The sequence below is a fragment of the Amphiprion ocellaris genome, chromosome 1 (genome assembly GCF_022539595.1).
Source record: "Amphiprion ocellaris isolate individual 3 ecotype Okinawa chromosome 1, ASM2253959v1, whole genome shotgun sequence".
NCBI lineage: Eukaryota > Metazoa > Chordata > Actinopteri > Pomacentridae > Amphiprion > Amphiprion ocellaris.
In genome coordinates, this window is record NC_072766.1 from 7,298,767 (window position 1) to 7,326,523 (window position 27,757).

General features: G+C 38.6%; 6 protein-coding genes across 7 annotated transcripts; 3 read left to right on the forward strand and 3 right to left on the reverse strand.

Moving 5' to 3' along the window:
• Positions 1-30: 30 nt before the first annotated feature.
• On the reverse strand, positions 31-1,901 carry trmt10c (tRNA methyltransferase 10C, mitochondrial RNase P subunit). The gene has a single exon (XM_023277036.3). It carries the CDS (start codon positions 1,672-1,674, stop codon positions 133-135), a length of 1,542 nt encoding a protein of 513 aa, XP_023132804.2. The 5' UTR covers positions 1,675-1,901; the 3' UTR covers positions 31-132.
• A 223-nt stretch (positions 1,902-2,124) lies between these two features.
• On the forward strand, positions 2,125-4,548 carry txnl4b (thioredoxin-like 4B). Its single transcript, XM_023277030.3, has 3 exons — positions 2,125-2,333; positions 2,437-2,588; positions 3,433-4,548. Exons 1-3 carry the CDS (start codon positions 2,202-2,204, stop codon positions 3,596-3,598), a joined length of 450 nt encoding a protein of 149 aa, XP_023132798.1. The 5' UTR covers positions 2,125-2,201; the 3' UTR covers positions 3,599-4,548.
• Positions 4,549-4,642: 94 nt separating this feature from the next.
• LOC111573059 (tyrosinase-like) lies at positions 4,643-7,668 on the reverse strand. Its single transcript, XM_035951333.2, has 7 exons — positions 6,833-7,668; positions 6,542-6,752; positions 6,242-6,383; positions 5,609-5,829; positions 5,404-5,514; positions 5,235-5,284; positions 4,643-5,098 (listed from the first exon to the last, which is right to left on the reverse strand). Exons 1-7 carry the CDS (start codon positions 7,604-7,606, stop codon positions 4,922-4,924), a joined length of 1,686 nt encoding a protein of 561 aa, XP_035807226.2. The 5' UTR covers positions 7,607-7,668; the 3' UTR covers positions 4,643-4,921.
• Positions 7,669-10,914: 3,246 nt separating this feature from the next.
• mrpl16 (mitochondrial ribosomal protein L16) lies at positions 10,915-15,727 on the forward strand. The gene is made up of 5 exons (XM_055011656.1): positions 10,915-11,123; positions 12,622-12,693; positions 12,921-13,069; positions 13,399-13,692; positions 15,333-15,727. Exons 1-5 carry the CDS (start codon positions 11,054-11,056, stop codon positions 15,522-15,524), a joined length of 777 nt encoding a protein of 258 aa, XP_054867631.1. The 5' UTR covers positions 10,915-11,053; the 3' UTR covers positions 15,525-15,727.
• Positions 15,728-16,546: 819 nt separating this feature from the next.
• Positions 16,547-22,132, forward strand: cenpq (centromere protein Q). Of its 2 annotated transcripts, none has more exons than XM_055013679.1 (8): positions 16,547-16,992; positions 17,100-17,151; positions 17,267-17,375; positions 17,576-17,644; positions 19,103-19,232; positions 19,985-20,104; positions 21,435-21,509; positions 21,902-22,132. In XM_055013679.1, the coding sequence occupies exons 1-8, from the start codon at positions 16,897-16,899 to the stop codon at positions 22,058-22,060; spliced, it is 810 nt and encodes a 269-aa protein (XP_054869654.1). In that variant the 5' UTR covers positions 16,547-16,896; the 3' UTR covers positions 22,061-22,132. The 2 variants fall into 2 exon arrangements, with proteins under 2 accessions (XP_054869654.1, XP_023132811.1); XM_023277043.3 differs by having other exon boundaries at positions 16,563-16,992; positions 17,097-17,151.
• Positions 22,133-22,322: 190 nt separating this feature from the next.
• On the reverse strand, positions 22,323-26,934 carry LOC111573080 (C5a anaphylatoxin chemotactic receptor 1). The gene is made up of 3 exons (XM_023277042.3): positions 26,795-26,934; positions 25,194-25,325; positions 22,323-24,630 (listed from the first exon to the last, which is right to left on the reverse strand). Exons 2-3 carry the CDS (start codon positions 25,317-25,319, stop codon positions 23,689-23,691), a joined length of 1,068 nt encoding a protein of 355 aa, XP_023132810.1. The 5' UTR covers positions 25,320-25,325; positions 26,795-26,934; the 3' UTR covers positions 22,323-23,688.
• Between the last annotated feature and the right edge of the window lie 823 nt (positions 26,935-27,757).

Here is a 27,757-nt window from a genome sequence, read left to right on the forward strand (position 1 = left end):
ATGTCTCTTGTTATTGGAACTCACATACTGCACATATTACATTTTATTCACTATTTGTATCAATTGTTGACATACCCTCAGACACTTCTTAACATACATCCTTGTAAACCAAAGTTGAAGTTCTTGTTAGAGTCACTCATCCTTCCACCACATTTTGTTTTTGCCTGTAGTTTTTCTTGTTTCCATGTCATTCTTAAACGATGTCCGTACTTTGGATGTTGCTTGTTTCTTTTCTCTGACACCGGCCGGTCCAGCCATTCTGTCCCTACCAGAGAACCCAGACTCTTTATGGGGTTTGTAAATACCTTGGCTTATAAATGTCCTTGCACTATTTCTATCTTCAGACCTCATAGACCCGTTGGCCCCATGTCTTTGTCCATGATTTGTATCACTTTTTGCTCTGTTATTGGTGATTTGTGTCTTCTGTTGGTGGAAGCCATCATGCTTCCTCTTAGGCACAAACATCAGTGCCTCCTCCCATTTCCCCGTCTCCTTGAGCGTTAGCAGGATGCGGATCATCTGGTCCAGAGTCAGATTTTTGGCTCCTATCTCCCAGTGGAGGAACTCATCCAGCGGCAAGCGGGCTGTGGCCAGCTTCAGGCGCTTGGCATTGGCCAACGACGCACCTGACTGGATGGACCGGTCCACCAGAGCTCCGATGATGTAGACTTTGGAGTGGTCAAAGGTGCGGAGAACATTAGGGGAGTCTGCCGTGAGGTACACAAGCTGTTCACGAGGGAACACATCCACATGCTGGCGGTCGGTGCTGGTGATTAACAGGCGATCCCAGGTCTCTGCACCGTATCGTTTCAGCAGCTCCTGCTCATAGAGCCCATCTGGCTGCAGGTTGCAAAAGTGGAGGTGGAAGGGCTCAATGGCACGCCGGTTCCACCCCTCCACCTCCATCAGCTGGGACACCGTGTTCCCCAACTCCCGCCTGGACATGTTGGACTCGTAGCTCATGTCGAACACCAGCGGCTGACCCAACACCATGGCCTGTGCGCTCCTCCAGGCCAGCAGTTTGTCCAGAGAGCGGTTCCAGAACTGAAGGACAAATGTGTTTTTCAATTTGGGTTCTCCTTCATCGTCCTCATCTTCTTCTTTCTTCTCCTGCAATGAGGCTTCCCTTTCAGCCCTCTTCTGCTGCTGCTTCTCCTTACGGGCCAGTTTGTGACCTTCCTTGAGAGCCAGGTACTTCAGGTACTTCTTCCTGGAGGATTTGGTGGTGAGCTTAGCCAGTGTTTCAACCTCTTCATCCGTCATCTCTTGGGGTACCAACTTCCCAGCTTGCCTCCACATGTTGACCAGATCCCTGGTAGCCTCCAGTGAAGAAACATCCTTTAAATCACCTTCTGGTTCTGCCAGGTTGTCACCATCACCGCTGGCTTCAACTTCACCGCTGACTTGTTTCTCCTCAAGTGCAGCTTGAGATCTCATGACAGACTTCCATTGGTCCAGATCTAATGTCTCTACTTCCTCGGATTTGTCCGTTTTAGTCTGGAGAGCATCTTTCCACACAGGACTTCCTGCACTGAAGTGGCGAGCAGGGATGGCTAGTCTGTGATGTCTGAGAAAACTGCTCACTGATCTCTTGGCAACACTGAATCCCACAGAGTGACTGCATTTCCAGAGCACATTACAGCCTTTGCTTGTGAAGAACCGTAGCATCGCCATAGCTTACTTTAAACTGCGGTTGCGTCAAAAGTAATACAACTAGGAAACACAGACTGTCGCTATGTTTTGCAGAAACGGAACAAAAGACGTTACCACCGCGGTTCTCCAAGTTTTCTGGCTTCATAAAAGTATTACAGTCAATATTAGCATGTTGTTAAACGGCCAAAATACTCCCCAGGCTGTGCTCACATGTGTCAGTGCCCAGGTTTGTCAAACATTCGGGGGAAGGTCACGTTGTTACACAGTGTCACACTATAATGCGTCGTAGTGAAACGCATCAGCGTGCTAACTGTCTGGTGTTAAATGTTTAGCAAGCTGAAAGTAACAGTACATTTCAACCAGTAAAATATTAAATGTGTTTTATTTTTTATCTTTAAAGTATTGATATAAATTATGTTTATAGTATTTTTATTTACGTTAATTAATGTCGTCTATGTTTCAGGCGGAGTTTTTACGGTGTCGTACAGCAATAATGACAATTTCCTCCTGGTAGTGAAATAAGACAAGCTAAGTTGCTAACCTCGAAAATGAGTTTGTTTTTGCCCAAATTAACTTGCAAAAAAGACATAGATGAAGTTATCAAAGGCGTAGCAGAAAAAGTGGTAGTTCTGAGGTTCGGCAGAGACGAAGACTCAGTTTGTCTGCAGCTTGATGAGATTGTAAGTTCGGAATGTTAACGCTAATGCTAACAAGCTAACAGCTGCTCAGTAAAAAATAGTCACTTCTCTGCTGATGCTAATTTGTCATTTCTGTTTCTTGTAGCTGTCAAAAACTGCTCACGACTTGAGTAACATGGCGTCTATCTATATCGTTGATGTGGATAAAGCTCCCATCTACACAAGATACTTTGACATCAGCTATATCCCCTCCACTGTTTTCTTTTTCAACGGGCAGCACATGAAAGTGGATTATGGGTGAGTAAACGAATGACTTGTAATGTCAAAATCCTTCAAAACAGTAACAATTTTTATAAACTTATATTCTAAAAAATGTTTGGTCTATCGAAAAATCCACGTAATATTCAATTTAATTGCTGAAGCTACATACAACATACAGTATGTAGCTTCATTACATAGTTAGATAAACTATGTAACTACACATATGCTTTATATAACTCTATAATATATAGTGATGGAGGGAGTATTCACAGCAGTTACTTAAGTAAAAGTACTAATATCACACTGTAAAAATATTTTATTACAAATGAAAATTAAAGTATGCTGTATAAATATTATCACAAAAATACTTAAAGTACAAAAAATAAAAATACTTAATGCAGAAAAGTATGTGACTATAATTTTACTATGTACTACAATATATTATGTCATTTTGTTAGCATAATGTATGCATGAATGTAAAAGTAGGATTTTAATACTGTAGTAGGTTGAAGTGGATCACATTTTGAACATTTTTGTGTTTAAATGAAACTGTAATTATTTTCATTATTGATTAATATGCTGTTTTTTTCATTAACAGACTGATTAGTCTGTAAAATTCTTAAAAGTTCTTAATATCATTTGTGTGCAAAAATCTCAATTTTTAAGTAATTAAAACTGTTGGTTAAGTGCAGTGAAGTAAAAAGTGCAATATTTCCTTCTGAAATGTACTGGAGTAGAAGTAGAAAGTGGCACAAAAAGAAAATACTAAAATACAGGAAAATAAAAATGTCACAAATTTATACTTAAGCGCATTACTTGAATCATGTATGTTACATTTCACCACTTGTTGCTAAATTCTTGCTAATTTTTTGTCTTCCAGCTCCCCAGATCACACCAAGTTTATTGGCAGCTTCAAGACAAAGCAAGATTTCATGGATCTCATTGAGGTGATATACAGAGGAGCCATGCGAGGGAAAATGATTGTCCAGAGTCCCATAGATCCTCAAAATATTCCAAAATATGACCTCCTGTATCATGGCATTTAGAATCATCACCTTCACTATGTGGCCTTACTATCAAAATGATTTGCCTTGACCATTCCTAGTTAATTAACAAAATTGCTTAAATTGTTTGAAGAAAGCTTGATATGAAAGCTGAAGTGTCTCAGATTTAGAGACTTTAGCAGAAATGTTCTTTTTCATATACAGAGGAAACTAAGAACAACACATTTCCCATGACTGCTCGTCCTGCTGTTAGAGGTCCCTTGTTGTGTTTTTGGACTACTATTGCTAATATTATAGTGCAGTGTTTTGTATGTATGGGTCCCATTTTGCAGGCAGGTGACATTCAAATCAGTGGTTATCCCGCTAATTGACAGGTAACATGACAAAAACCCTAATATGAAGGCACAATGAACAGCAAGCTAGTAAACATGGAAGTGAATAATAGAAGTTACAAACTTTGGACAAAAAGCAGTTTTACAAATGTGTTGTGAAGAAGGAAGTGCATTCAGTTAGACCTCAGGGATGTGCACTATTTGTACTGTCTGTTTACACAGACTATAAACAACCAGATGACAACAAGAAGACGCTACAGGGGACTGCTTGCCAGTGTTATACTACATCACGCTGCAATTTGGCAGGTTGAGAAGACTGAAATGTTTTCAGATTTGATCTGTGTTAACTTAGAACAAATGCACATCATATATCAACAGGCTTTGTTAAAGACTCCATTGTCAAATTTAATAAGAACAGGACATTTTCATTAATGAAAAATATTTAGATTTTTCTACAGTTTTGCTGTTCTCTCAGCCCTTCTCATTGTCTCTGTCATATGTTTGATAAATGTGGCGCTTTTGTTAAACAATCTTTTTCTTGTGAAAATGTATAATGCCAGTCTGATGTTTCCCATGGAAAACAGCTCTAGGTCAGCAGAGAAATGTAAATTATTGATCCAATGCACATGCCCTGCTGTTACAATAAACTTTAAACCATGATTTTTTTTCTCCCTTGTTTTCTTGTAGGCCCCATTTATTCCACACCTGACAGCAATGTCAGTGAGTTTCCAGAACCAAAAATTAGAAACACCTCTTGGTATAACAAAATATAATTTAATGGCACCACAACCACCAAAGTGGTCACAAAGTTGAATCAGCACATCTAATTTGCTTAACAAATACTCTACATTATATTCTTCATCATGGTAAGATTTATTACAGCAATGTTTTTAAGCTTGTAGTGTGACAGTTTTAGCTTGACGTACCGACAAAAGGTATAATAAGCCTTAGTTCAGTTTTAGATTATAAAACAACAACCAGAACCCTTGGATTAATACATTCTGTAGTTCATTCATTTTCCATCATTCTGTGTTTAAAGGTGTATTTCCACATGTCCATCCACACTGCTGCTGCTCTCCTCTGATGAAAACCTGGGTGCTGCATCTTGTGAATGGGCTGCACCGAAAACAATATCAACTGATGATTTGTCAGTGTGCCCATTCCTGTCTTTTGTCCAGACTGCATACAGAGAGTTGGACCTGAAGTCAAACTGTATTTAAAGAAAAAGACATGGGAGGCAGTTAGAGGTATTACTGTATAATGTTGTTAGTTTTATAGTTTGATTAAGTCTTACATCTCTTATTAGTAATCAAAAATAGGCATAACATTACAAAGTAATGGCTCACCTCTGACTGTTTCTCCTCTGTCTTGGTTTCTTGTGCTTGCTGTATTTTGCCTAAGTAGAGATAATGCAGTTATGCAAATATTTACCTTTCCATAACAGTTATGACTTCACCCATTATGTTTTTCAAACTACTTTAAATGTTTTTCCTCATAATTAATAAGAATTCTTACCTTTGCACTTAAAAGCAGCTGCAACAATACCAAAGACCAACACAGCACTGACGACCCCGAGAACAGGCCACTGCCACTGGACCCCATGAGCTGTAGAGTCCGCTACAGACCCTAATAAGGGGAGATGCAGTGTTCATATCCATCACCATGGTACAAGCCAGCATAAGTTATCAGTTGTTTAAAATGTTTTTACAGTCATGTCTACCTGCAGCCCCTCTTGTTCCGCTGTTCCTGGCTGCAGGGCGAGAAAGACTGTGTTCCTTGTAGCTGTAGCCCAGACTCTGGGTGTCTCTGCCCCAGTAGTAGTTGTTGGTGCGTAGAGGGAAGAAGGGAGCCATGTAGGCCTGAGCTCTCTGGGCTGGATGGACGTGGTCACTGTCGGGGTAGGTCGCTTCACCGTGGTCCTGCAGCCACGTCTCCAGGAGCCTGACAACCATTTACACAACACAGAGGACAGCAGTGAACTAAAATGCACGGCAACACTGAATGAGAAGAGAATACTAAAGTGATTTAAATAGAAAAAACACAATCTAGAATCATATTTTTTTTGTATAAAAATACATTCCGCAGCTACCAAGGCATTAGCAGTCTGAGTTCCAAAAATGCAGCTGTATTATTCCCAAATTCTTGCTTTGTGTTACCATTCCTCTGCTGCAGAGGAAGCCACAGGAAATTTAATACCAAGACGCTGTACCTTTGAAATATACACACTTGAACTGTAGAAGCCAAATAAAAGCTTAGGTATTTTTACACTAGAACATTGTATCAAAAAAAAAAAAACTAAAAAATTGAATCCTTCTTTTAATATGTATTTTATGAGGGAAACTTTATAACCTACTTGTCAACGAAGCTGTGATGCAGCATGAATATGGGGTCATTGGCTGCAGTAGGAACCAGAGACATTGTGCCATTCAAGTATCTGTGGACCAGGTTGTGCATCGATGCATTCAGGTCCCGGGAATCACTGGGAAACTCAAAACCTAATAGTACAGAGAAGTACATTTGAAGTAGATTTACAATTTACTTGGCCTGTTTTTGCTTATTTTATTGTTTAACAATTTAAATATCTTACTTTTGCAAATGACAAATGAAATTTAAATTGGAAGATATAATTAGGCCAATAGGCAATTAAATCTACCCTCTAGCTTGTTCCTGAAGCTCTTCCTAGATGTCTTGTCAAATGGAGGGGTATCAAAAAGCGCTGTTGCCATTGTGTCTTCAACATCGGCAGCGGTTGGGAGTGTTTTATACACTGGATCCTTTCCGGGGTTGCGGATCAGGTGTGCAGGACCAGCGGCATCAGAGTGAATGCAAATTATACCAAGACTCTCCTGATATGGACATATGGTCTGTGGGGACAAGTAAGAAGAAGACATGAGTGAGAAGAAGAGGAAGCTGAAGCATCTGGAAAAGACTAAGGAGATCTTACCTTCCATTTTGAGAACTGGGAAGTGCTGTCTATGCGTCCATCTTGGCCAACTCCACCAAAGTATTCATTGGTGCAGATGTTGCAGTGGTTGGTTCTGGTCCAGTCCCAATATGGGATGTAGAAATCCTGGTTCCCAGTGAGCTCCCTGATCTCTCTCTCAATAAAGAGTAGAAACACTCGGTGCCAGAAGATGAAAGCAGGGCCCCGATGTGCAGCATTATTTTCAGAGCCAGCATAGCTCTTAGCTGAATAGTAGTGCATCCATACATAGAGATCATAGACACTTGTGTTGTGAAATACATAATTCCCCTCCACAGTCGTGTCATTGCTTGTAAGGATCATATAGCGGCCACTGGGGCTGTGTTTTGCCTGGTGCAGGCTTGAGATAAAGGTCTCCCTCTCAGAATCACTCAGATCTGTTATCTCTTTCCTCTCCACATGGTGCCTCTGTAGACACTGGCTTCCTGTCCAGCCAGGGAGACACTGACTACAGTCGTATCCATCGTAGTTTCCCCAGCAGGTACACACTGAATCATAAAAGACACGAGGCCAGTTCACCCGGTAGTCCACTGGTTTTGGGAGATCTCTCGCCGGATGTGGTGCACAGACTCCTCGACCTGAGCTAAACCCACAAGGAGATCCATTCAAGAGGGGGCAACACGTTCGAGTTTGGAGAGCCTCAGGTGTTGTGCAGGGACGTGGAAACTGAGCATCCACGCCTGTGAGGCTTGCCACATATAAAAGAAGCCAAAACAGCTGGAACAACAGCAACATGGTGTAGGAGATGGATTGCTGCACCACCTAAGTCCCCATAAAACATCTGGAGGAGCATCCTGTCAGTGGCAGCTTCCTTTTAAAGGATAAATGTCGTAAGAGTCTGATGGTACTGCTGCAATATTTGAACAAGTGGTGCATATAGACATTTCTGTGAAGGTTCCAACTGTATAGTCCAAACATGTCTTACACAAGACTGTATGTTACATAACTGTTCACTCTGACCAGTCCCTGCCTTCCACTATGGACACTGTTTTATGGTTAATTTTTACATTTAACTGTGTCAACACGAGATCTAAAGGTTCATCTGGTTTGGTCAGAGAGGACAGAAAGTCCTGTGTGTCTGTGAGAGTTTGAATGTGTGACAAAGACAAAGCAAAGATAAGAAAGAAGGGAGGAAAAAAGACAAATGCAACACTAAACACCGTAGAGTTATTGATCAGTCATGAAGCTGACCAGCAGTCCTTTTCTTGAACATTTCCACATGTTATCACTTGTCATATGAGATCCACAAACATAATACAGACTTCCATGATGCAGAGGGCAGTAATACTAATATGTACGTTTTAATAGCATTTTATTCAGGACAGGAAACATATCAGTTGCTCACTGCCACCATTTCAGTCCTCTTGTAGTGTCTCAATCTGCCAGTAGGGGCCAGTGATGCTCTGGCATCTTCGTCCACCACTTAATTCAATAATCGCTTCTGGATCAACTTCTGGTATATTTAAAGGTCTTCGAGAAAAAGTCCTCAAACTGTCTTCAGAGTTCGATGTGAATAATGTTTATTAGAAGACCAAACATGAGCGCAGTCCCAAGACCTTAACGGTCTAAACAATGCTGGAAAACCACAACCCATTCTTTTGTTGAAAGATCAGTCTGGACATTTCTGCTCAACTCTCTCTCTCTCTCTCTCTCTCTCTCTCTCTCTCTCTTTTGAAATGGCAGTGTTTTATTGGACACTAACCAGGTTTTTATCAAGAAAAGCAAATTTATCATTGAAGAAATTCTTCAGTTGCTCCACAATGATTTTGTTTTGAGTTGTTTCAGCTGCCCATGAAGCTTCTCAGAGTTGTGTTAGATTTGAAGTCGTGACCTCACACTGACAAACAGCAGTGTCAGTGGCTTGTGCGGTTACACAACTGCAGTTCAGTGTGTTTTATAATATCTACAACAACATAGCTCTTCAGCACCTCAGAGATCCCTTTATGAGGTACAGGCACGTGCGGGGGCCTGAAGCACCTGCCCCTTTGTCCCTTGATGCCCAAAGTGTCCTTTTGTCAAAGTTGTTTTTTTAATTTTATTTAATTTTGTTTTTTATTCGTAAGTGTGTGTGTGTAGAAGTGTTTGAAGTCCAAAATAATAAATAATTTAAAAAATAAAATGAATAATATTTCAGATCTACCCTCGGTCAGTCACATGATCTACGTAGACGTCCCTCACTGCTCTGAGGTGTCCAGATGTTCCCTGTAGCTCAGCACTATAGCGCCGCTAGTCTAGAAACCGGAGACCCGAGGGAGGACATCAACAACTGATGGCCCGGTGATGACGTTTTGCAGCGGTATTCATTTGTGGTAGGTGTATTCTTGCAAGATGACTGACGAAGTGAAGTGAGCATCCTGTTTGTGTGTCTGACTCTGCACACACCTCTCATCAGTTATAGCCGCTAGTTAACCACACAGCTGCTGAGAGGATAAAGTCTGCCAGGCTTCTTTTTGTTGAATTGTGATTTTCTCAACCTCTCATTTAAAGATATCAGTGCTTGTTTATAACATTTGTATATATAGACAAATTAAATATAATATGCATAAATATAAAATATATAACTTTTGTACCTTTGCTGTCTTGCGCAAAGTGGATAGTCAAACTGAATAAAAGCACAAATACATTTAAATACATGATTTCTGTATCAGAACTCATTTTTTAAAAGTTTTTTTTAAACTTTATTATTAGCACTACAAATAATGTTCTCTATGGATATGGGTTGCTACAATTCAGCCAGTTATATTGTAAAGTATGTTTCTGTATGGTGTTTCAAATTCGTGCTCCATGTGCCCCCTTTTAACTTTGAGCACCTGCCCATCCAAAGGTCTCTGCTCGGCCCTGATGAGGTAGATCCACTGTGCAGTGTTATTCTGTGCTAACATGGATAGTTGTCATATTAGATTTTAAAGTGCAACAAACTGAAACAAAAAAAACTGTCAGCTTAAATGTCCAATATCTTAGATTTGATGGTAGTGGATAAATATGTGTTAATTCAGAGAGAATTTACAAAATATGCTTCTTCACTGCTTCAGATTTACTTCAGTCTTTATAATTGTGTTCATTGGGCCCAAAAACTAAGTTCAATCAAATATTTTGGCTAAATTATGTGTATTTACAATGTTTTTTTTTTTTCAAAGAAATGTTAGCTGAGAAGCCACATTTTAGAGGTTCAATATATGCAGAAATATAACTCCCACAGCTGATGGAGCAGATCAAAATGGTTGAATGGCTCCTGCAGGGACCAGATTTTTAATTATTGTGTTAGAAGCCTCAAAAACTGGAAAACTGTATTTTTGTTAGGAAGTATGGATACATCCATAAATATAAATAGGAAATTTCTGGGATCACGATGTCACTCTCATTTACAAAGTTTGTATTTTTGTCCCCCCATTTTGAATGACTAATGATAAAATATTTCACTGCCGCTGCATCCAGTCAAATCATTTAGATCTGCTCAAAGTAATTTATCTGTGTTGTCACCAAATTTCATCACTTGTGGGACTTATATTTATACACAACTCCCAATATCTGAAGATATTAAACCATTAAAATGACCCTTAAGAGTTTTTGTATATTTCTTTTTCAGAGTTAAAATACAAAATGCCCAGGTCCGAAAGTATACAGAATTCTCAGAATTCGATCAAGCTATTTTCCAAGGACTTAGTTTTGGGTCCCAAGTAAAAAATAAGTAAACCCTGAACATAATCTAAGATGGTGAAACAAGTCTGAAATGATAGATACTGACCTTCATAGGACTGCACCTGGAGTAGCCCTGTCTTTATATCAAGGACCACAGTGGACAAGTATTTTTTTGTGTTGTCCTTGACATTTTGCACGCATTTTTGTGACCAGGGGTCCACTCTTTAAATGTATCAAGTAAAGTGAAATTTTTAAAACAAAGATGTAGTGATTTTACTTTTGCCTCATGACATCAGTGGGAAAAAGTAGCTGAATTTTTTGACTGAAATCATTTAGAAAATAAAAGTGATTTTTGCGTGGTTTTGTAGAGATTGCGCTTTTATTTTGAAAAACCTCGGCAGCATCTCCTCCTCTGACAGGAAGCTCTGCAGTGATGGCAGCGACCTTGTACACAGCGTGGGGTTCATAGCGATTTAAGTCTAAAATGCTCGTATATGAACCACATAAAGTGACAGTTTGGTGTTTATAGTGAACATTAACATCATGTTTTCCCTCATGAAGGCAGCAGTCGGAGGATTGACCGGAGTCTGCAGAGTCAACGGTCACCAACAAGGTAATGTAAGCTAGCTAACGTTAAGTTGCCTCCACAAAAGCAGTTATCCTCGTGTGTTTGCATAATTTTACCTCGTCTGTGTTTTACACGAAGCATTTCAGTCATTTTAACCAGTTAAAATAGCTTTAAGATAACAATTCAACTCATGTAATGTAATTTTCTACTTGTCAGAAAATGACCGCATCAACTCATTGTGACTGAAATGTTATTAAAGCATCAAAATGACTTGTTTTCATTTGGGAGTCATATTTTAGAGATAACATATATGACAATCGCAACAGGATGATTTTTAAAAATATGTATAATATATAATCATGTTAATTACAGTCTTAACATGGATATTAATCATACTAAACACATACAGCCTAAACATCAGAGACAACACTATACATTTGTCCAGTCATCAAGGGCTGAAACTGACATTTATTATCAATGTTGCTTAATTTCTTGTTTAATTGATTAGTTTTTTTAGATTACTGTTTATCAAAGTTCAGAATAACGTCCTCAAATGTACTGTTCTGTCCACAGTCCAAAAATATTCTGTTTGCTGTCATAGGGGAGTAAAGAAATCAAAAAATATTCACATTTAATATGATGGAGTTAGAAAATTAAAAATTTTTTCTCCTTAAAAATGACTCAGACCTGTTTATGGATTATCAGAATAGTTGGCAATTCATTTAAGAGCTTACAACTGATCAATTAATAGTTGTGTATTTGCACATTAAGCCTGTTTGATTCAGATAAAAGCATCAGTAGATTAGTAGAAACTGGGTGAGAATCAGTTTTTGGCAGAAGATCACTTTTTGGAACCAATGCTGCTTAGTTACCATAAAAACACATATGAAATTAAAGTAAATACAGCTTTAAAATGTCAAAACCAGCACTATAAATGATTAGCCCGTGCACTAAACATGACATTATGAAAGTTATAGTTACTTATTAAAAGTTACAAAAATACATAAACCCAGCAACACACTGATTTCAACACACTGTTTATTGTGGCTCAAAAATTGCAAAGTCTCAGTGAAGAGAGATGCAGGAATAGTGGTTTAGAAAAGGCTCCAAAAAGATTCACTGGTGACAAATGAACATCCTGACAAAGCTGGGCATCATTAAACTGTTACTCTGCATTATTCTATGTAGAGACACAAGTTTGGAAATGTCATTACACTGCCTGCCTTTTTTTTTTTTGTTTAGTTTATTTACAATGTCTACACAACAGGTCTTCAACATTGATACTTTTTCTTGCCTTTTATTATAGTTGTTTAATATTTACAGCATCCTCAAAGACATGAAAAAAAATCTTACAATAATTCAATTCATCCAATAAATTATGTTTAAAAATATGGTGTAATGAAACTAAAAATTCTAAAACACTAGATGTGATGTGAAGCACATCAATATTATTAGTAACATATGACAGTTCTAATTAGGGCAGAGGTTTTCAAAACATTATTAAAAGATGTCTAACTTGCTGTTTTCTTATTCTTTTCTGCAGGTCCTTTGCACTGTCACTTAAAAGTCCTCGTTGCTGGTCTGCAAACATATGAAATCCCACCAGACTACAGTGGTAGTTATTCATCTTCTTGTCAATCATTTGTAACTTTGTGAATTTCTCAAGTTTGTATTTGTGTATTATTCACTGCAAGACACGATCTGCATGTTTGCAAACAACAATCATATTTTTCACTGTGCTCTACTTTTGTTCTCGTCTTTGTCTTTCTTGAATTTTAATGTTCATGTTTCCCTTATTTCTTAATGTCCATGATTTGTGATAGTTGTTTTTTTCCTTTGAAGATGTTGTGCTGCCAGCGAAGCCCAAACTGAAGTTTGTTAACAAGGTGCCTAACTTAAAAAAGCCCAAGAGAGAACCGAAAAAGCTGCGGGATATCCAAGGCCCAACAAGGGGAGCAGATTCTTTCACTCAAGGACAGTACGGTATTGTGGTGAGTGTGTTAATTTTCTGCAGTTGGAATATCTGATAGTTGTGTGCAACATTGAAGTCTGTGAAGATTGTCTTACCGTCATTTTAATTAAACCTACTATCACTGTATTGCAAATATATGCAGCCTTCTGTTATGTTTTTCACAATCCTTACAGGATAAAATTAAATTAAAGACTCAGTCTGAACAAGACCTGTGATTCGAATATTATCTATAGCTAAGATGATTTCCTGTCTTGTGGCAAGAATCATTGCCTTTGACTGGGGAAATTAAGTGTGTAGTCAGACCATGGCATTTAACATGACTTCCCTCTTTCTCTATCTGTTGTGCAGGCCTTGGGAGGGGGGTACCTCCATTGGGGTCATATAGAGATGATGCGTCTAACCATCAACCGCAAGATGGATGCCCGGACAATGTTTGCCCGGTGGTGCATCAGTGGCCCGTATAAGCCCATCACACGTAAAGGTCTGGGTCAACGCATGGGAGGCGGCAAAGGAGCCATCGACCACTATGTGACACCAGTACGTTACGGTCGTTTAATCGTGGAGGTGGGAGGAAAGGTGGAGCTGGAGGAGGTTAAGCATATCTTGACTGAAGTGGCAAAGAAACTACCGTTCCCTGCCCAGGTGAGATATCAGATGCAGCCTGCATTCCAAACATCTGTCACTGTCTGTAGTGTGAAATGAGCTGTCATGTCTGTGCACACTCTGCAGATCGAGCTTGTGCCAGACACTGTGACAATATGAGATGTAATAGTGCAGATTATGGGTCAGAAAATGGAACAGAATATAGTAGGACATCCTAGTATTTTTGGCTCACTGTATTTGGAATACCATGTATGAAGGTACTTGGAAAAAGCTCTTGGCCTCACCAAATAAACGCAACAGGAGAAAGATTTTTCTTTTTGTGTTAATTTTCAACATAGTCTCCTTTAACTTCAGTGCACTTGGTTCATGGATGTTGAAGCTTTGCTATCCCATCACGGAAGAAGGTCACATCTTGGTCCTTCAGATACTCCTCAACAACATGCATGACTTTATCATCACTCCAAAAATGGCGACCATGCAAGTGGGCTTTCAGTTTGGGAAACAAAAGTCAGATAGTGCAGGTTGAGTGACTAAGAAATAACAGTTAAAGCCACATTTGGCTGCTTTGGCCACCTGTGCTGTGTGGATGCATGCATTGACCTGGAGCAACAGCAGCCAGCTCAAAACTGTCCTCGCCTTGCAAAAAAAACAAAAACAAATATTTGTATGTTGGTAGACAGTGGTGTGTGGCTTTGTAGCATACTGTTACGGTCAAAAATGGGAGTTATGCCCAGTATGAGAACATTTTGAAATACTCTCGTATTGGGACAAGAAAAAAATGTTTTTTCTGGTCTCTTCCACAGTATGGTAGTATGGGTGCCGGAAATCACCCACAATGACACTCAGTTGGCACATCAACCTGTCTATAATACAGTATTAATATATCTTTTTTTTTTTTTTTACATCTTAACCTCCATGTAGTGCTATTGTAGGGCTGTTGTGTTAGACTGCATTGTGCCCAATATACTGACAGTGTGATTGTGTACAAAATTTGAAGAAGTAGACCTGGGAAATTTGTAGAATTCTGTTTTACTCTAAAGGAGCGATGACTTCTTTTAAAGCTCTAATTAAGTCTCTCAGCAAATATTCATGTTGCAGTTACAGTGTTTTAGGATCAGTTTAGTTGTTATTGATTTAACTGTTTTTAGCCATGATTTCTTTGAGAGGCTCCAAACTAACGTTTTCACTGGTAGCATTGGTGCCAACAACTTTGTCATTTGGTAGCACCTCCTGCCTTGTCACGGCAAAACACTTCACTTGCTGAACATCTTGTTTTCGATAAACACTACAATTTACCAATGTTCCCACGTTGCAGGCTGCGGTAGCAGCTGCTTGGTCGCTGCGATGCTCAGACAGGTGTGGGACCACAAATTATTTTGAAAAGAGCTAAATTAGGGCGCTGTAATATCAGGTTTGCCTAAAATACAACGTAATGGATTTTTTCTACATTTCACGTAAATACTGCAGTACACAGAAGTTATAAAAGTACTGCTTTCCACTGCGGTTGATGCCATAGCTGCCTCTGCCGGTTATAGTGACACCAACGCCCTCACGCAATGCAGCCACTTGAAAATTTAACTCACACACTCTCAAGCAAAGGTCAGAAACGCGACCATTTTGGTCTGGAGCCCTGCTTTGTGTTACATTTCGACGGCCTTATTCCTGTTTCTTTTTTTCAGGTAGTGAGCAGAGAGAGCCTAGCAGCCCTGAAAAAGAAGCACGCTGATATGGAGCAGAACAACCAGAACCCCTGGACCTTCAAGCAGATAGTGCAGGGCAACATGCTGGGTATCCGGAGGGTGGTCAGCCCCTTCGACGTGCACCACTGTGGACGATTCTCAGGCAAATTTCACTTCCCGGGGAGGGTGTGACAGGCCTGAGGGACAGAATACAGTATCATACTGCAGACTACATCCAGACCGCACCATTAAAGAGGCAACCAGAATTTTGAAAGGCGCTAACTTTCAGTCATGTCTGAAAGTCTTCTTTTGGTTTCTGTTTTTTTATGCAACCATATTTTGACAGTTTGTTCTATTTCTGCTTATAAAACTAATAAACTAGATTGTGTGTTTCAGTTTCACATTGTGGTGTCAGTTATTGAATACATGCTGAGGTGAGTCATTCTAATTATGTGAAAGTAGTGAAAACTAATTGTATACTGTGTAAACAACAAAGCACAAAATTTCTTCAGCATTTACCCTCTCATTAAGTTACATAACACTTTCATAGTACTACTACTACTACTACAACAACAACTACTACTCTCTGGACTTAGGGGCAACACGTAATAAGTTAAATACATCTGTAATATGAAATCCCCAAATGCTGGTTTGTCACTTGGTAAAATCTAATGATTTATACAACAAAGACTAAAATCAAAAGGAAAAAAGTGAAATTCTTAAAGATTTATGTGGCTGAGATTTGAGATACTGTGCAAAACAGTGTCTTATTCCAGAAAAAAACTGGCCATGTGCTGTCCTCAGTGTTCGTTAAATACAAGGATTTTGTACACTTTTGTTACAACGCAGGTTTATATCGGATCTCTGCTGGCGTCTGACACTGACACACAAACTATGAAATAACTTGTGGTTCAACATTTCCCAGCCATATCGTCTAGAATACAGAAGAAAAAGGGAGGAGGAAACGGTACTAAATGCGCAAAAAAACATTTTAAGAAAAAAAAAAGTCTCGCTTCCTAAAATGGCTACAGCGGAAATGTGTGTCAATTAGCCCCGAGTTTTTTTTTAACAGGAGAGGTTTGGTCTTAGCTGTTGATCCATTTGGCTTTGCTTTTCATTTTTTGAAAGGCAGCTATATTCCCTGATATGCTCATGGCCTAATATTTTAGCTCAGAGTTATTGTTGCACTTGTTTGGTGAGTTTGGCTACATTATGTTCGCAGTTCTTGGAGGAACCACTACCTGGCAAGTCGAACTCCGGGTTTAAAATTGCAACAATACGCATGCGCGTTGTGTGCGGAACTGTTCGAAAACAGCAGCGCGAAATAAAGCAAGTCGGCAGCGAACAAGATGTCTAGTTTTAGAGTTTAGCCACCAAGATAGGTGTCATTTTGGCATTTTACCGTTACATGATCTGTTTTCAATGTATTAATTTTCACATTTAGAACGCTTTTGTTCGGTGTAGCTTCAATATTTTCGGGTTTTAAACGTTAGCTTACCCAAACGTCACTGATTTGCGTTAGCTGCATTACCATTAGCTGTGTTGTGTATGTTAGCTTGCTGATATGAAACCTGCTCGAGGTTCTAAACGGGCTCCATCAAACGGACCTAACGTGAAAAACAAGAAAAAATCGGATAAACAGGAAAAAACAGCTAATCAGGTAAGATGATAAACTCTGCTGTTGTCTACACTGCTCTGTAGCTCAAGTTATCTGTCTGTATAACTTACTCCAAACGCTTAATGATGTTTTTACTTTCGGACCAGAAGCCCAGTGACACTCACAATGCCAAGAAACCCACAGCAGCACAGAAGAGAAAAGGTGAGGACAGCTTTTGTAGCTTTCCAGTGTTCTAATCTTAAATGGATAATATGCAGCAAACTGCATTGTTTGTTGTTTCGTTCTGTTTTCTTGCTCCTGTTCCTGCCCTTGATAGCTGAAGTCTCACCTTCAGTCCCCAAGAAAGTCAAAGCTCAGGACAACTGGAAGCTCATACCGAGGCCCTCCATCAGTGCTCTGGAGAACATACTGGACTTGGCAATACTGTGAGTTCACTGTGTTAGTTTATAGCTGAACAGTCTGATTCCTCCTGGAGTTATTGTTGTGACTTTGAAAAGCAATATGTTCTGATTTATAGCACATAATGTAAACTGTCATATATTTAAGCATGGAGCCACTACACTTACAGTCAATGAATTATAATCATAATTCACATTGTGAGGACACTTTTTTCATGTGTTCACAGAGCAACTCTTCCTCTGAGGCGGACAGAGAAAAAAGAGAGCCAGGAACATCTGAACATAATAAAAAACAGGTGAGTAATAGGTCTCACATTATGACATTAAACCTGAATTGCCTGTATGTAATAGTTGAATATGCATAAAACCATAATAGCATGTCATTTTAGGTAGTCAAGGGTGTTTATAGTAAGATGCAGCCTTTAAATAGTAAAGTAAGCAAAGTGAGGGATATTTCCAGGTCATTCAGTCAATTTATCATATGTTTCACAGTCCATTGCTAAGACACAACGGAAAACGAATGAATCGATGAGGAATCAAAAATAATATTAAAGGTTAGATGTACACATTACAAAGCATATATGTAATTGAATCAAATTCCATAAAGTAAAATATTCAATTTACTATTTCTGAGAAAGTGATGAAAATCTGCACACTAGAGAATGCCAGTTGGTAAAGTGCTTTTGAGCATGTTGTGCATATTGCACTGGGACCAATTAAGCCTAAAAGCTCTGAGTCTCCTGATTTTCACTTAACATATTTCACAAATAAACAAAATGCCTAGAATCAAGAAATTCATTTACATTTCTAGAAACTATTGAAATGCATATTCATATCTTCATGGAGCGTAGTTTATAGTGATAACTTAATTCATTATGTGCAAGAGAACACATGTAGGCATGTGAAAAGTCTTGTGTGCACACACACACAAAAATGCAATCGGTGTCCTGCATTTTATTCAGTGAGTATTGGCTGGTCTTAGAGCTGCATCATTTCTTATAAACTGGACTCTGCACTGGAGAAGTTGGGCAAGACTAAGTCTAATGATGCTAAATATTATTGGATATATATGAAAAAAATAAATATAGAAAAGCTTATTTTTTTAAATGAAGATAATGTTAAATGAATCAGAAATACAGTCTAGACATTGTGGTAAATGACATTTCTTGCTGGAAACGGCTGATTTTGAATGGAATATCTCCATAGGGGTACAGAGGAACATTTCCAGCAACCATCACTCCTGTGTTCTAATGCTACATTGTGTTAGCTAATGGTGTTGAAAGGCTAATTGATGATTAGAAAACCCTTGTGCAGTTATGTTAGCTCATGAATAAAAGTGTGAGTTTTCATGGAAAACATGAAATTGTCTGGGTGACCCCAAACTTTTGAACGGTAGTGTATATCTTAAAAAAAAACAAAAAACAAAACAAAACCCACAAAGGTCTCTTCACACCTTTGTGAGTCATTCCTGACCTGATGATGTGAAGTTTAGAGGTATTTGTCTATGAGTGTCTTTGTCTGTGTGGTTGCATGTATTTACACGTGTGATACAATTCTAGTGCAAGTTGAAGAACCAATCAAAATGTTACCCAACTGTCCAAATCCTCAGTTGGATCCTTTTGTTGATTCAGACATCATCATTTCCAATAATAATGACAAAACATATTAGATTTTCAGAAGATGTCAAAGTTGAAATTAGATTTTTGGATGTTTTGTTGAGTTTCTTTCTGATATATTTTCCAATCCATTTTCAGGTTCCTTGCTGAATGTGCACAGCTCAGAGTTCCAGTGCAGAAACAGAAAACTCTGGAGCATTCATCTCAACGCCATCAGGAGGAAACCAAGAAGTCGGTGGTTGGAAAGAAGACTCTGAGTACCCTGGAGGTGAGAGAATCTGTTGTCAGAATTGGCATTTCAGCTGGACTGTGGTGCTTTCACTGTGAAATTTTCAAGATTTAAATTGTTGGATCATTTTTACATTTCAGTTAATGCTGAAACACTTGATTAATTGATTTGGATAGTGAAGGAAAATTCATTTGTATTATGTGTTGTAAGTTTTTATTGCTACAGTTATCTCTTAAGGAAAAAAATGAACATTTGTTGGTTTCTCCTTGTAAGTGGTAAGGATTAGCTTCCTCTCTGCAGTTTATTTCTGTTGGTTGAGCAAAATAAATAATTTGGTATCAAATGTTGTCTTAATTGCTATGACTTTGTAATTTGCATTTTCTAGAGATGAATCAGTATGAAAGTTCAGGGCCTATAATGGTAACCGATAATTATGTGTTGTACATTACACGATAACTGACAATATTCATTTTACAAATGCAAGAGAGTATAGAAATGTTTTTCGATTGGTAACTTTCAGGTTTCTGCGGCAAGAACGTTCAGCAAACATTCCTCATCACAGAAAATTAATAATGCAATAATTTACTGTAAACATGATTGCAAAAGCCCTATTTCTTATATGTAGACTAATTAATGACCAGGCCAATAATCTATAAGCCACCAGTAGATCATGCATTCCTGACATTTTTCCACTGTATTGTGTATTGCATTGCAAAAAAATACATTAAACAGCATGGTTACCTAATAAAGAGTTACATAAATTTTGCCTGTGGGTGTGTTTGTGTTTCTAGGAAGATTTGAGGGCTGTGATAGGTTCTCTGGAGAAGACAGAGGAGCAGACTGCATCACTACAGCACTCATGCAATATGCTTAGAGAACAGGTAGAGGAGGAGGAAGAGAACTCTAAACAGGTGAAAAGCATTTACACAAGCATTCAAAAGTCAACTGTTATTTTTCTGTCATATATTGACCCACATCACTATGTTCTTTAAGTGGTTGTAATACATGTACACAAGGTTTATTTGGATTTCTTTGTTATGACTGCAACTATTCAACAAACATTCAAAGATGATGTGTAAAGTTTTAAGTTTTCAAATGTGTTTGGATAAGTAAAAACTAAAAAGGAGCACAACATAATGCAGTTGGCTTTCTCACAGGTGCACTGCAATTAAGCCAGTAATATCCAATTTACTTTGTGGCGTGTATAAAAATGCTGAATCAGCACAGTGTATTTTGATTTTGTATCAAGATGACAAGAGGAAAAGCTCCTAAATTACTTTTTTAAAGATGGTTTATTATTGGGACAGGGAACTTCAGTGACAAAGACTGCTCAACTGGTTTGTCCTGTGTGTGACATTTTGCTGGTAAGGTTTGGTTCACTGCAAGCAATACAAAGTTGTTCTGAGTGCTAAAACAATTCATCCTATGATGAAACTTTTCCATCCTGAAGGGAGTGTTTTCTTCTTGAATTGCAGTGTTACTTCTCATAGGGCACAAGGGGTCCCTGAATGTTTTGATGAGTGTGAAAATGATGTGGATCGCACACTGTGGCGTTAACAGGTTTCAGTTCACAACCCTGTTAAACACCTATGTGAGATTCTGGCCTGACATGCTCGACAGTCACCATCATCAAAATACCAAATGAGGGATTTTCTTTTGGAAGAATGGTGCTCCATCCTTCCAGTAGAGTTCTAGAGAGTTGGAGAATCAGTACAAATGTGCATTGAGGCTGGTTTGGTGGTGTGAAGTGCCCCAAAAGTTTATTAGAAATCTTTGTGTTGGCTTTTCCTTTAATTCATCTTATGCAAAGACAACACTCTGGTAGACTGATTGAAATATGTTTTTTTTCTGAACCTATTTCCTAACTCTGGTATAGGTGTCTGTGGGATTGTGCTTCATTAAATAGGCCATTTCACTACTGTAGATGCCAGAACTGCAGTGACCAAAAACAGAAGTGATAGACTGCATTTCTTCACACAAATTTCAGGCAACTTTACAGAAGTGAGTTTAGACAATTCTGACTAATTTAGTTGAACAACATGGTAATATGTGGCTGTTCCATGGGATCTGGTATAATGCTGTCTTAAAAAATAAGTCAGAGCAGTAAGCACAGGAGATGTCACTTATAAATTTGAATAACATGCTTGAATAATGCCAAAGCAAATATTTGTGGTTTTTCAATCACCTCAGCTTTTAGATGAAAATACACTGATGCACTTGCTTCCTTCTGTGTTCACACAGATTTTGCAAAGAATTGAACGAACAGTTCTCAACCTCCCCCGTCTTCCTCAACAGAAAGATGGCAAATCATTGGAGGTAAGCATGAGAGGAGCACAAAGCACGCTTTCACCATATCTAGCATCTGCTTCACATGACCATGTTGTGCAACAGCCGCTGCCTGTATTACACACATTCATTTCATTCCATAAGTTATCTTATGAATTAGATGTCAAAATGTCTGAGTGAGCACTTCCTCTGTAATGTAACAGGGAAGTCTAAACATGTTCTCTGTGGTGCAATTTCTTAGTTACATTGTGAAAAAAAAAGATGAAATCAGTCTTGCAAATTGCACAGAGAACATGAACATCAGCGTAGTCTTGTTGATCTGATCAACTTCAGGACAGTGCTTGTTGTTTTAGTTTCCAAGAACATTTTACAAAACAATGACATAATACCCCACATTTAACATGCCACTTTGTTTTCCTCAGGCTCGATTGAGAAATATTATACCAGACAGTGACTCTGAGACCACTGCCCGTAAACTGGGAGAAATCCTTCAGAAATCAGAAGCAATCCAGGATGACCAGGTGCTTCTTCTACAGGCACACAAACATGCTGATCAGCTCTTTAGGAACACTAAACCATGATGCACCTAGTTCTGAGAGGATTCAGCCACATTTCTCTCTATACTGGGTTGATTTTTTTTTTTTTTTTTTTTTTTTAAAAAAGGAAATTGACAAAAAAGTTTGCAACTCTTCACACCTAGTTTGGAGCTTTGATGTGTGGGGATATGCTTCTTAGAATTCATATTACTTTCACTTGTGTGGTTGTTTTTGTGGTTTATTTCTGCTTAGAATACACAAAAGTGTTATTCACACTCAGCACCCTGTTTTTTTTCTTTTTTCTGCCTTTAAATTAAATATGAACAGACTGGTCATATGTGGATGTTTTTGCCTTGTGATGAAAAGAAAGCTCAGATATCTAACTTCTATGTTGTCATTGTAAGAACAAAAAAAAATTTATTAAAAAATACTGTACATGGAAGTAAAGACTTACTGCTCTTTCAAAGGAAAGTATACATCCTGTATACAATTATAACCTGAGGGATAATGCATGTGTCAAATACATCAGGTCTAAATGGGTTATAATTTCACAATTTCATAGATGATACATTTTTAATAATGAAAAACTAAGCACACTTCTATAAACAAAAGCTGTGAACCAAAAACAAGTCCAGTCATGCATACTGTACATTCGCAATGAGATAAACAGCCTGTAACACATTGACTTCATACTTGTCGTGTTATGAGTCTACGGGCTTGCAATACATTCAGTGGGTTATTAGGTACAACTAGCACGACCTCAGCAGTACGTGTAGCATTTGACACTGTTTTTCATTTACTTTTTCACACTCACATTGGGAGAACCTTTGGATTCGGCATCTTGTTCAAGGACACTTGGTCCAGCCACCAGTTCTATAATTTGTGTGCAATCCGCTCTACCTCCTGAACCACAGTCACCAGTATGCAGGAAATAAATTGAAGTATCGGTTACTTTCTTTGGGGTGTAACCATAATAAGACCGTGCATGCAAGGTTAATGATGCGTTATCTTAGAGGAATCAATGTAACAAAGGTTACCCTGAAGCCAGGAAACGGGCAGTAAAGTGATGTTGTGACATCTCTGGTTTATATTTTACCATGAGAGTGTTGCCTACAGATGAATTGACAAGATGAATCATGTATTCATTTTGGTGCCAATTATGACCCTGCCCTTAGCATGCCCAAGCAGAAACAGCTCCTTGTTCTAGATGAAAGAAGAAATCTGGCCTGAATCACTTTTTGATGAGGTGCATGTTCTTTCTTTTGCATTTTTTTGCCCTGACAAATAATGGGATTGCTGTCTTTAAATGTCTTTCTTTTGTGCAAAGGGTTCCCCATCAGAGAAAATCCCCATACACAAAGTACTTGTTCTCTGAAGAAATACCAAGTGTGTGTAGTCACAAATCCAATTAAGATCACTGTATTTTATATTCAAATCTCTCAGCGGGATCACATCTCTACTCATAAAAAAAACAACATCAAGACAGCCATCTATTTCTTAATTGTCTGTGATTTTTAGGCCCATTTGAAAAACAATGGCATCAAGTGCAACCCCTTTCCCTTGTATTTTATCTACAGTTCATTTTTAGGGGTTTGCACAAATGGAGAAATCGGGTATTTCAAAGTAATGCTGAGTTAAAATTCCAAACCATCAAAACACTGTCGACCTTTCTGCTACATCTGTGAGTTCTTGAGTGATTTCCTTCGTATGGAGTCAATGGAGTCGTCATTGAAAAGTCGTTCAATAGTGGAGGCAACTGAATCCTTAATGGCTCGGCTTAAGCCTCTGGCAGCAAACACATACAGAACTGGGTTGAGAGCACTCTTGATGTACACCAGATACAAAGAGATGTATTTGCCATAACTTGCTGACTGATACAATGACAGTCCAGGGTGTTTGTATGCCAGAGCCAGCAGAAACCGACAAACAAAGTAGGGCACCCAGCAGGTGAGGAAGATGAGCATGGTGGAAAAGAGCACGTGGTACATCCTGGTCATTCTGCGAGCATTTGAAGGAGTGGAGGTGGTGGGTGTTGGGGGCACTGCTTGCTTAAATGTGAACAAAACAACCAGATTACTTCCCAGAAAAACCAGCAGGGGCAAAATGAAACCTGCTATAGTTTCTGTGACAAACAAGCCCATATCAAATGTCCCACTCTCCAGGCACTGGTGTTTTTTATTGATTTCCTTCAGGACAGCGAGGTGAAGGTAGGGTGCAGACAGGATGGCAGCCAGCACCCATAAGAGGCCACAGGCCAGAGGAACAGCCCAGGAGGGCCGTCGCAGTCGAGCCCACACAGGCCTCAACAGACACAAGCATCGCTCCAGAGCCACAGCACAGAGGAGGAAGGCGGAGGCGTACAGCCCAAGGCCTCGCAGGAAAATAATCAGGTGGCAGAAGGCTCGACCAAACGGCCAGCTGTAGTTGTGAATGAGGTAGCCCAACATGAGGGGGATGCGCAGGAGCAGAACCAGATCAGCTAATGCCAGGTTCAGGACGTAGACACGGAAACTGCTGGCAGCACGCGTCTCCTCGCCACTGCCTCTGCGCACCAGGTGACGACGACTCCGCAATCCAAGTGCCCAAACCACCAGCCCATTCAGAGGTACGCCCACCTTTAGGTAACAAGAGAACAGCCAACAATTAGATTCAAGGGGACAGGATATAAAGCCATAGCTTTACGTTTGGAAGAATTTACTAGGCTGCTTTTTGCCACTAGTGAGAAGCGAAGATTGACACCATTCTGATGTCTGTGGAAAAAATAAGCTGCAGTCAACAGCTAACCTGACCTTGGCCACATGTAAAATCATCTGCACACCTTTAAAATTCACTTATTAATGTTATATGTCATTTTCTTGGCCATTCTGCAGGAAATTACGTACTGCTCTTAACAAAGAAATTATCTCACATATAAAATCCTGTAACTCAAGGGATAAAAACAAGGTATAACATAATAATTAGTTTCACTTTTGTGCATTTTGTGACCTTTGAACAGAAGAGTGCCAGATGCAATCAGTGGCCCAAAAATAAGGAAATAATAATTTCCAATAAATCCTCATAACAAACCGCAATACCCCAGCTATTACTATATACCACTGTGCTGCTTCTTTGTCAGTGTTTCCAGTCCTTTGCACAGTGGTAGTTTGTAGTTTATCTGGAGTCATAGAGGATTTCTTACCAGGAAGATGAGCAGGGTAGCTATGATTTGGACAACTCTTGAAGCGTCAACCTGCCCGGAGCTGCTGGAGCTACTTACAGTCTCGTTAGCTGCAAGTGTTCCATTCGTGTCAGCCATTGAGGTCATGTTAAGCTGCAGATGAACAGAAAGACAACAGACATTGAACTAACGGATACAAAGATGGAAATGATAAGCTATTTTGCAAGTGACAAAAACGGAAGCTATGTAACATGCGTGATTGCATTTGAACATGGATCCCATGTGTTACTTGAAAAATGTAGACAAGCAAGTGTCCACATCACCTGGCAACATGACACCACAGACTTCCTTCCTTACACTTGTTCATCTTTGTTTCATTGTTGAAAATTGGGATTTCTGTGTTTGAGGTAACATTAAAAGATCACATTTACGAGTGCAGCACAGCGGTCTGTTACGTCTCATCAACACACGTTTTTTATCATTTAAAAAGATATTTATTTATATAAGTTGCTGGAGATTATAACCACTACATGGCTTTCTCTAAAACTTAATCTTACAAAATCTCATGGTTATCTATGCAATGGGTGGCTTTTTGTACCCACACAGTGTGACAATGTGACCACCTAACGCGATTAACCCTCCTGTTGTCCTCATTTACGGGCACCAAAAAATAATGTTCCCTTGTCTGAAAAAATCCAAAAATTCTGCAAAAAATTCCCCAAATTTATAAAAAATTTGCAAAATCTTCAGGAATAAATTTCCAAAAATTCCTTAAAAGTTTCCCTTAAAAGTTTCATTTAAAAAAAAAATCCCCAAATTTGGCAAGAAATAAAAATTTAAAAAATTCAAAAGTTCAAAAAAATAAATAAATTGTAAATATTTTCAAAAAATTCATAAAAATCTTCCAAAAAAATCCTAAAAATATCTAAAGTGATTACATATATATCAGTAAAAGTTCTTATATTTTCTTTAAGAACATTCGGAAAAAAATCAACCAAAATCCAGCGAACTTCGCTGGATTTTGGTTGTTTTTTTCTGAATGTTCTTAAAGAAACTTTTTTTTTTTTTTTTTTAGCATTTCTTTTTTTCCACCAAAAAATGTTCAAAAATTTCCCAAAAATGTTGAAAATGTGGAAGCTTTCACTGTAAAAATATATCTTTTTTTTCCCACATTTTCAAACTTTAAAACGCATCAATTTGACACACAAGGGTTAATAATTGCACACACACACACACACACACACACACACAGAAACACACAGCACCTGAGTCAGGTGTTCTAATAACAATAATGATGAAGGAGAAAGGAATCTGTTCGGTGAACATTGATGTAGCCTCAGGGTCTTGGCTGAATGTACATCTAGACCAGGCCTGTTTGTGGGCAGCATTAATACATTCCTGTATTAATGAACACACCTCCTTTGGTCCACACAGAACAGCAGCACTAACATGCGACGGAGTTACTCATAGCAGTTTGGGTTTAGTAATTAAAATATCACAAACATTCTCAGAATTTACACTGACCAACAAGTTTGGGAAACATGATTACAACCTGTGTCAAAATCAGAGTTAAAAAGTTGCATCTCGTTATTTCAGGATGATTTAAAGAGTTTTCTTCTTACCTTCTGTACTTGCCCTGTGCGTGGCAGAAAATGAGCAGCAGATAAAGACAAAGGGAGTGCCTACTGGCTGCTAGAACTCTGACTGGTATAACAATAATCTCTCTTGCTCTCTCTCTATTGCTCTCTCTCTTTCCTGTGTGATTGCAACACACACTTCTTCCTACAAGCATATCTGCAAACATCAGAGTCATTAGTTTCGTTCATATTATTTTTTTTAACACCTTAAATGTCATTTCCTCTGATTCTAAACTGCTTTATCAGATTTTCTACAAGTATGCATCAACCTTAGAGTCAGGAAATGGCAAAGTGTCCCAAGATTACATTAGAATGGCATTTAACTGGCATTTCATTTCTTCCACCTCGATGCTAGTAAGTTTAAAAATATTTTTGCTTTTAGATGTCAGTGATTTTCTCTGCAGCCAGATACTTCATTATGAAACACAGTCATGTTCTGTAATTCACTACTTTATTCCTGTTCTTGTTTATCTAGTTCCACATTCTTTTAACAATCATTTAAAATGTTTTTCTTTTTTTTTTACTTTTCAGCTTCTCTCAGGTATTTATAGTATTTTGGCAACTTTTTACTGTAAACAAATGTCAGATGATGACAAATGTGACAGAGAATTAAGTAAAAAGGGTGGCATCAAAAAAATGTATTTGAATGTAGGATTTCACATTTGCATGTTCAGCATCTTAGATTCTTGTAAGCATCATATTTGCTTAATTTCTTCTTAGATATATGACTTTCCCTTAATGTCCGTCTCATTGTTTTGCACCAGTGCAATCTTGGAAGCTAAGAGTTGAGGATGACATAATCAGAGTGTGAAACACCGGAAAAATATGTAAGTTCTTACAGTCTCATAGTTTTAACTCTAGACACACACCCTGATTGCAAAAACAGGTACAGTCTTCAAAGGCAGTCACCATGACAACTTGATCTGATCATGTTGAAAGCATGCATGT